This window comes from Pteropus alecto, unplaced genomic scaffold (assembly GCF_000325575.1).
Source record: "Pteropus alecto unplaced genomic scaffold, ASM32557v1 scaffold21, whole genome shotgun sequence".
Classification (NCBI taxonomy): Eukaryota; Metazoa; Chordata; class Mammalia; order Chiroptera; family Pteropodidae; genus Pteropus; species Pteropus alecto.
The window spans coordinates 22466560-22476707 of NW_006436282.1; the positions used below are offsets into that span (position 1 = coordinate 22466560).

General features: G+C 38.0%; 1 protein-coding gene across 1 annotated transcript; it reads right to left on the reverse strand.

The window, feature by feature from the left end:
* Nucleotides 1–334: 334 nt before the first annotated feature.
* Nucleotides 335–3855, reverse strand: NEUROD6 (neuronal differentiation 6). Its single transcript, XM_006912047.2, has 2 exons — nucleotides 3524–3855; nucleotides 335–2170 (listed from the first exon to the last, which is right to left on the reverse strand). The coding sequence occupies exon 2, from the start codon at nucleotides 2147–2149 to the stop codon at nucleotides 1136–1138; it is 1014 nt and encodes a 337-aa protein (XP_006912109.1). The 5' UTR covers nucleotides 2150–2170; nucleotides 3524–3855; the 3' UTR covers nucleotides 335–1135.
* Nucleotides 3856–10148: the final 6293 nt, after the last annotated feature.

The window sequence follows — 10148 nt, forward strand, 5'->3', positions numbered from 1 at the left end:
AAACCTTCCATTTTTAACATCCACTCTGGTGTTTGCTGGAAATTTGCCACCGAATTTCGACTCAAGCTGAAGGTTACCAGGATTTATTATTGTTTCCTTAGGATGTCGAACCCTCATGGGCTACTCTCCTTTCATTTAAGATACTTAAAAAAAAAAAAAAAAAAAAAATTCTTGTAAGCGCTTTGGCCGTTTTGTTTAAGAAATTTGTTTTATCTCCTATGGTTTAGAAATCCAGAAATATTTCTGAAATGAGGAGGAGGGCATTGGCAGACAGAAAGCAGCTGTGTACCAGGAAATAATAAGTATCATGCAAAAATATCACGGCTAATAGATGTCCTTTATGAGAGTAAATATCTATGTTTAATTGCTTTAAAAATGTGGGGTGGAAAAACAATTATACATTGTGATAATAAACCTATACAGGTAATTTCTGAACAATACAAAACCAGTGCTGAAATTTTTTTCTTTATAATTGAAATAATCGTTCCAAAATTATGACACCACCTACCCAAATATCACGTTGCCCCATCTGCAAATACTTGAAGAGGAGTAGTTACCCATTGGACGCATTTAGAGTTGTCTTTAATAAAAAGAAAATTGCATAGCTTTTCATATTGTTGCACAGCCTCAAATGCGCCTTCCAATATCACTGTCAGCCTAGTGTTACTCTTGATATTTTAAATTTCCAAATTTTCAGAGATACATAATATATAATTCCTAATCATTATAAACACATCGTTTTATTCATCTGATTTTAACAACATGCATTTTTATAATTACTGTACAACTGAACTAGACATTGAGTGATGCTGTGTGCATGTCTTTATTCAACAGTATAATCTTAGACACCTCGTTCAAACAAATTGGGTGAATTTAAAAGAAAACAAGAAAAAAAAAAATCCTTCCAGTAGAATCAGAATCACAGTGCTTTACAGACAAAAGGAAAGGAAAAGAAGTTCTCATACGAAAAGAGATTTATTATTACATAGAAAATTCTCACAATAGTTGAAACACACTTCAGCAACTAGTAAACACCTTAGATAGAGTTGTGCCAATTACTCAGCCCACAAGCACCTGCTTTGTCTTAATTAGACGGGGGGAGGTGAATGACCACTGTTTATTTTCATTTTCCTCATTAATTATGAAAAACTGCGTTTAATTCATCTTGCATGGTGAGAGATTGGCCGCGCAGATGTAAGTCATAAGGGAAGTGGCTGTCGGTGGGCAACCTGAACATGGCTCCCTGCCCAAGGGGACCCCTGGGTGGCACTGCACAGTAATGCATGCCATAATTGTAATTTTTGCCATAGTCCAAGGTTTCTTCTTGCTTCAGGGAAAATATCCCATTATAGTTAATTGGGGGAGGACTTAAGGGACCTTCAAACTGAGGGCTGGCACACTCAGGGGAAGTGCTTTCATAGAAGGATTCATACGCACTGCAATAATTGTAGGGTTTCATGGACTTAGCATTATCAAGAGTTCCATGCCCTGGGGGAGTGGTGAGCTCAGGGCTGTGGTAGGGTGGGTAGAAAGTAGAGTAGGGTGACCTCGTGTGATGCGCAGCCTCCCCACCCTGACCCATCAGGAAACTCCTGGCGTTGAGCTGCAAGCAGCCTGCCACCAAGTTTGTGGTTGGCTGGGAAAGACCCTTGCATAAGTTTTGGACGAACGTGAGCAGATCAGGTCTCTTGCCGATTCTCAGAATTTCAGAAAGTGCCCAGATGTAGTTTTTGGCCAGTCGTAAAGTTTCTATTTTGGACAGTTTTTGGGTTTTGGAATAACAAGGGACCACTTTTCTTAAATTGTCCAGAGCGTCATTGAGGCCGTGCATCCTGTTCCTCTCTCGAGCATTAGCTTCCTGTCTCCTGAACTTGACCCTCTCCAGTCGGAGCTTGGTTGTCTTTTTTTTCCTAAGACCCCTCCTCCTGGGCAACCCATTTTCATCTTCCTCTTCCCTGTCTTCCTCCTCCTCTTCTTTCTCAGTTTCTTCTCCAGGGGTCCTTTTGACACTCTTGCCTCGAAGGACGATCTGTTTGGAAAAGCTTTCCGGTTTCTTAATTTGCTTCTGGTCCTCACATTCTCTAGAAAACTTTCTGCACATCTGGGATTCTGGCATTACAACAGACTCATCAAACGGTAGTGTTAACATGGTTCTCTAATCTTAAATAACCTGAAAAAACGCCAGCACAATATTTAAAGTGTTTTCATTTTTCAAGTTTATACACTTAACACATATTGAATGACTTAATCATAAAAATACAAGAACACGTGAAAAAGACTGATTCCGGGACTAAGGTTTTTTACATGAAATATAATTTTCGAGTTTGGAAAGACTAGTAATTATAACAAACATTGACACATGCAATAGTATTAATTTATACAGGGAAATTATCAAAAGAAAATAAAACATGAAGCATTTATTGTAATACCATCACCGTCTCCATTTCTCTTTGATTTTTTTTTTTTTTTTACTGGTTTTTAAATACACAAAAAGGACTTTTGGATTCAAGCAAATACAAAACATGATAAGCAATGAAGAATTTCATTAGTTCCAATTCTCCTGAGTAGAAAACGAGAAGAGACACCAGTTTTTTAAATAAAAAGTGTTCTCTCTCCATTAGCTGACAAATTTGTGTTTTGTTTTGTTTTGTTTTTTTAAAAAAAGCCTTAACTTTATTTGTTGTATTGTGTAACTGTGGATTTAGATAAGTGGCTGTTGGAATATACAAATTTAAAGAGAAATTAATCAGAGCCGATTTTAAAACTGATTTCTTTCTGATCAGTAAAGAAAAATGTAAACGAGCACTATTTTCCCAGCTTTCCTACACACACACACACAAAAAGAGGTAGGGGAAGATTAGGCTAATTTGGAATAAGCTCCATAAATAAATTTAAAAAATAAAAATCACTGACATTTTTGTAAATCAAAGGAAATGTTGAGACTGCTTATACATTGACATTTTTTTTCCTACATGTAATTGTCTGTTTACTGCTGTTCAAATTATCCTGGACAAAAAACACTCTCATAGTGTTTTTGTTCTACGAGCCACAGAAGTCTCCCTCCAGCTAATATCTGACAGGAACGGTCCAAGGATTCTGACTGCAATTGTGCACGTGTGTTCAGAATCCCGAATGAAAGGGAAAAATAATTTGTGTTTCAAATGCAATTTTGGCTTTCGTTTGGTGAAGCAGCAAGTATTTTCAGCTAAAGTCTTCAAACAAATAAGCACATTAAAACAGAGACTTTTCAATTTAATAATCTCCAGCCCCCTGACACACACACATACACACACACACACACACACACACACACACACACACACAAACTCTTACTAATGTCCACATACTTGCAGTGTTACATAATAGCAGTGAAAGTATGTGATAATTGCATCATAAGAATGAAATATGATAAGAAGTTATAGATGGCAAAGAGCATATAAATACTATAAGACAGTGACACTGTATCTTTAAACACTTGCATGCAAAGCCAGTATCAATTGAAGTATATCTTTATTTATATTACCTTAGGTTTTAATTTCATTCAATAATCAGTTTTCATTTTGGATCTTCCAAATCTTTTCAGGCTGAGTGTCGCATCGTCTCCTGGAGTCTCTAGATCTGTGTATATCTGCACTATCTCATTGATCTCTAAAAAGTGACATTGATGCCAACTGCCAGAGCTGGTACCCATGCCATCTGCTAGTGACGTCACAGGGCAGAGAGAATCATGTGATCCTCTCTCTTGGGACCTTCATTCTGCACTGATCATCTGGCATCCCTGTAAGTGGGTACCAGCATTCATGCATCAACACAGAAGGTTAGACTGATAGGAAAAAAATCTGCACCAGCATTTCACATACAGTAGGTGTGTTTCTCCCCGAGCTGCTCCGGCTTCACGGGCAATCTGTAGGAATAGCTGTGTTAGTGTTCAGTTTTGCCCTGCAACTATTAGGTAGTCGTTAATATTCCATTCAGTTGTAAGGTGGGCTTTTGTGTGAGCGAGAGGTTTTTGTTGTTGTTGATGATGATGTTTTGTGAAGATCACCATCCCATTTGTGCACCTGGGTACCCAGGGAAAGAAAGCCGCGAGAAGCAGCTGAAATCAGGAAAATGGTCTTGAGATGCTTAACCAAACTAAGATGTGTGTAAGCGAACAGGGATCAACAAAGGTCTCCTTATTTCCTTGTTTTGTTTCATGGCAGGTAACTTACCAGTGTGTTTCTGTGTGTTCTCTTAGTAACATGTAAGACTTCTGTACTTCTAAGGAATTCGGAATTAAAAAAGCATTTCTCTTTCTGGGGTCTGTGAAAGACATCCTCGGATGCTTCTCTTCCTACACTTGCTGGTATCTTTCAATAACTTTTGGGAGAAATTCTTTATATGTGTGTGTAAAATGCAGAGACAATTTTAAGTCCACTGTGAAAGATTTCCAACTACCTTCCCGGATCTTCTACCGAAAGTCACAACTTTATTTTTTATTGTCCCCTATCTCTTCTCAGTGCTAACTTGCTTGTTCCTTCTCATTTCATTTCAGACACAATAAACATAAAAATGATCACTTAGGTTTTCGTCTTTCTCTCTCTGGCATTCTGCTGAGTATTTTAATCAAAGATTAGCTTTCCTGCTTTTTGGAGCTTACAGATTTTTTTTTCTTTCTCCTATAGATCTCTTCCTATTTTTTCCCCTTTAGACCGACATCGATTTAAATATCATCTCATTTGTATATCAGTGTCTAATTGTTTTTCCTTGTCAGATTTATTTCATATTTCTCTTTTTTCCTCCACTCCCCCTTTTTGGTTTCTTAACAAAAGCAGGATAGAAACAGTTAAGCAAAGCTGGCAAAGCTTTAGAAATAAAATGAACTGTGAAACCAGAGACAAACTCCATCTTTCTCTCCTTTTCTCTATTTCCCTACCACCATCCCCCCCGCCACCCCCTCTCAAGAAAGGATGTCTTATTTCAGGACTGCCTGTCAGGAAAGCAAAAAAGTGCACTTAAAAAAAAGTTTAAAAATAGACCAACACAACCTTTGTTATTTGACAACAGAGTAATCTCTTTCTGTAAAGTGAGGCAGTATGCTTTTGGTATTAAAGTAATCCCTGGCAGAGTTGTAATTGTTGAATCCGTGTTAGCATTCCCCTTATAAATCCCAATTTTGAAAGGTTTAGAATTCTGCTGCTTTAATGCACTTCGATTCCAAATTGGCATTTGGGACTTCAAATTAAATTCAGTTTTGCTCCTATCAGACCCCACTCATTTCTGTCCTCCTCAAAGTTACTCAACTTTGCTTGGACGGTTCTGGAAAAGATGAGGAAGTTAGTGAAAAGGAGAATCATGCCAGGTAAAAGAGGATAATTTTATTCTCTCGGTGGTCCAGTAAAAAAAAATGCAAATTTACAATGAAAATAAGGCTATATATTCATAACTTAAAATAAATAGGTTGGCCTGGCTCATGTTTTCAATAAAATATCAGACATACCAAGGCATTTCAAAATGTGTTGCTTAGAGGAATATTACTGGTAATGGGCGCTTTGAGCATATTTCATATAGCTTTTGATTCAAAAACCACACACACTTTTAATATCAGCACAGAGAATTTCTATAGGAAGACCAGATACAGAATTTTGTTTGTTCTTACATATGGTTTAATTTTTAAACGTAAAGGCACATGATAAGTATCAGAGTCACGAGCCACAAAGCAGCCAGCCTTGTCATGAATTTTGCATATTGCACCATATTCTAAACTTGCAAAGCCTCCAGAAGCTGCATTGTATGACAGGCATCAAAAACATGAAAATTAAAATCCAAGGACTAGATAATATGACATGTCAGTGGAAAATTATCACCAGTGTAGCTCATTGCAAGGATAGATTTCATATTTTATCTTTGCAATGCGCAGATGAATGGGTAACAGTTTTTGATAAAAATATTTGGGGCTGTTCTATTTCTGCCTTTGCACATGAAATAAACACCTTTGGTGCTGGTGGGGATGTGGTGGGGATAGGGGGATGGATTCTGTGTTGAGATTTTCTGAGTATTAATTTATCGTTTGAATATCTTAGATTTTTTTTTCAAAAAGGGGAAACAAAAAGTGGTTCTATCAAGATTTAGCAAGGATTCAGTGTGTTCGTACAATAATCTTTCAAAAGAAATTTTGTTATGCATTTTCTACTATAGTTCCAGATATGCAAATGTCTGTGCTGTTAATATGCATTCATAACATACACCATAACGGCTGTTCTACTCTCTGCTAAGAAAGCATGTTAACACCAATACACCAAACAGAAATACATCCTGAATTATAGACAAACACTCGGGGTATGGGGGGTGTATTATCATCATTTCTATATTTTCTCATTTACAGCAATCACTGCACTCCAAAGTTTACATCTATGACTCAATCCGACATTAATTTAACTGATATGATTTTGTTTTCGGAGCCACGACATTTTACAGCAGATTTTTTAAAAAGTGCCCAATGTCTGTCTGTCTGCCTCTCTCTTGCTTTCACTGAGTATATATTCATATTTCATTTATAAGAACGATCCACAGAAAATTTGGAAAATTTGCAAGGCAATGGAATCCAAAAGTCCAAATTAAGGTTTAAATGTTATTTTTAGGACATTCAGTTGATACCTGTGTTTTAGCAAATGAGAATTCTATTGACTCCTTTTTTCACAGTCCCCTCATAATTTAAGAGATCAGTTTGGAACAGGACAGGTGTTTTTCTCTGCTCTCCAAGGGTATAAGGCAACAGAACGCAGACCAGGGCAGGATCAGGCAGCAAAACCTCAGGACCAGAGTTTCTCTCCAGAAGTAGGATACTTCCGGAAATAGATTTTGGACAATTTTTTTCTATTGCCCTTTTTTGTTTTGTTTTGTTTAAGCTCTTAGTCAAACGCTTCAGGGCAGCAGGGTAGCTGTGAACCAGCCCGGTGTTAATCCCTAGAGTTTTAACTCTATGATCCCCACTGCCTTGAAAGAGTTTTAATGGCTGTGACAGAGCATCCCACTTTGGAAAACAGCTCTGGGGACTTAAATAAAGTTATTTAAATTATAAGGCAAAACACAAAACAACCTTATTCCCCTTGAAGCCTTAGAGGGGTTAAACTATAATTTAAACATAGACGTCTAAATGTTTTGTGTACACACACACGTACACACACATATGGATTACTTAAACTAAACTGATAAACTGGAAAGAATTTGAAGGCAATATTTGGATTGCCTTTTAGATTTACTTCAGGGTGAAGACTGGACTGAATTGCCCTATTATGATGTAATACATTATGTTGTTTATGCTGTAACATCCAATCCAGTCTTTTATTTTACACTGTAACATCTAGTCTTTTATTTTAACCTTTGCACAAAGTAGCACCGCAGCCTTTTCCAGAAATATCTTTTATTATTTTTCCTCCACAGAGCATACTTTTTATTTTACTCATTAAACTACATTTATTAAATACATTTTCTAATGTTATTAAATAAAGTCATCTAAATCTGCCTGTTAAAATGTCTGCCAGTATGAGAAAACCAGTATGACTGGACAAGTTATTATAATTCCAGCCATTGGTAAAGAAATGGTGCTTTATAAACTTTTGTGATCTTACTGTAAGAAAATATATAGCTTCCTTTAGGTTTTTACGAATATCGAGAATTATTTATTGTCCCTGATTACTCCTTTTTATGATACTGAATTAGAAATTATTGTTAAAGTCCAGTAATGTGTATTATAATGTCTATTTTTAAACATAGAAAACAGAAACACAATTGGTCTTTTTCCTGTTACGCTCATCCATTTTGTAAGATTGGAGTGGGCACTTTGTGCAAAAGATGTTTTTGCCAAAGTTTTATGCAGACTGCATTTTTGAAAATCAAGTTTGATGTTAGATGGTTGCATGATGACATGCGGGTCCTGTTGACACAGGGGACTGCTGGATGGATTTCAAGAGGTTCTGGAGCTTTCTATGATTATATGCAAATTTGGCACGTATGTACATATGTGCATTTTCTGAAGAAAGACTCTTGTCAGATTCTAGAAGGTTAAGAATCACAATGAATATTTTGATGTCTTACTAATCTTGCTTTAAATCTCGATCCTGCTGTTTAATACCTATGTGTCACTTATTCATTCACTCATTCATTCATCCATTCAATGAAAATTTCTTGAATATCTATTTTAGAGTAATTTTCGACTTACTTTTTCGTCTTACATTCTAGAACTCATATGTCAGCAGATCTTTCCAGTACTCTCTGAAAGCTGTATCCAGAACCAGACCACTTTTCAGCAATTCTACTACTCCTATCCTGATCCGAACCACCACCATCTCTCACCTGCCCTAAACCGCATCCACGCTTTCACTCTTGGCCCCTTGCATTCCATTCACGGTCCTCAACTCAGCTGCCAGAAGCATCTGGTTAAATCATAAATCAGATCGGGTTCCCGTATGCTCCAAAACCTCCAGTGGCTTCCTATCTCCTTCAGAGTCAAAGCCAAGTCCTTACCAAGGCTTCTTCTGGCCCTTCTGATCTCATCTGCCACTAGTCTCCTCTCCCCTTACTCAGCTCAGCCACCCTGGCCCTTGGCTGTTCCTCGCACAGTTAAGTACACTTCCATCTCAAAATCCTTGCCCTTACTTCTATCTGGAATCCCCTTCCCGGATATCCCCAGGGCTCGCTCTCACATCCTTCAAGTCTCTGCTCAAATGTTCCCTACCAGGGGGACCCCTTGCCCACCCTAATTTATTTTCTAGCCTTGCACCCATCCATCCTGCCCTCTGTAGCTTCCAGTTTTGCTTCTCTCCACAGCACTTACCACTTGCTAAAGCAGTACGTTGCTTATTGTGTTTATTAATCTACAGTTCTAATGTCTGTACATGAAAGGCAGTAAGTACATACTTGTTGAGTAAAGAAATTTCTTCCAGGCACTGGGTTAGCGATGACCATTTGGTGGCAAGTTGAATAACCATGGCGAGACTCTCGGAGAGCTCACAGTCTAGAGGAGGGACAGATAAAAAACAAGTCAATACAGAAATGTGAAATTTATATACAGGTGGCTACACAGACTCATGGGAAGATCTACTTGATTAAAACACGTGGGAAGCCCCTTCTGAGTCATCTTTAAGCTGAGGTATAAAGGATAAGCTGCAGAGGCAAGGGCACGTGAGCTGTCTAATGTCCTGGGAAGGCCAGGAGGACTGGCACACGGTGACAGTAAGGATCAGATGGCATGAGATTGTGTAGGTCGGGGTGAAGTATTTGGAATTTATTTCAAAGAAAGTTATTGGAGGCCTTAATGCAATTTAAGATTTGAAAAGATCATTCTGGCCGCTACCAAAAGAAGACTTGGAGAGAGAAAAAGAAGAAACGGGGAGAGAACTCACTAAGACTATGACGGTAGACAGAGCGAGATGGAGCTGACTGTGGTGGTAATGGAAATGAACAAAGGGGGCCTGGACATACACTTTGGAGGTGGAATCAACAGAACTTTCTGATGGATGGGTGTGGATTGGACGTGGGAGAGTTCCTCCGTGACGATGAGCAGCACTCTTACGCAATCTGCTAAACACCAGGCTGTGCTTCACATACACTGGCTCGTGGGATCCTTGAATAAGGGAGATGTGACTGGCTCCGCTGGAGAAGTTATGAGACTGCGGCTCAGAGTAGTTAACTAACATGCCCGTGACTGCTCATTTTTCAAGTGGGAGAGTCACGATTTGGATCTAGGTCTGTGTGAATTCAAATCTTACTTTCTCAACAACCATACTTCACTACCTTTAGAATTAAATGATCAAATGTTAATGAATGGCCTACAACCATTTCCGGTACCAAACAAATCCTGAATAAATAACAAATATTCTATGGAGTAGAAAAACTTAACCATGAATCTATTCACAAAATGAAGAATAATTCTCTTAATGTATCTGGTGACTTCAGCTTTTTTCGATTATACATTTGTCTTTTAGATCAATGTGTACAGGTAGGTCAGTATACTGCCATGTATGACATAATCATACGATAGTGATTACAATCATCATGATGACAGTGAGCTTCTGTCTCGAAGAATTCAGGATTGAGTTGCTCGTTTATTCCATTGTTCTTTTTTGTTCACTCAACCAAACGTGTATATTACCACTCTAGCTACTGTG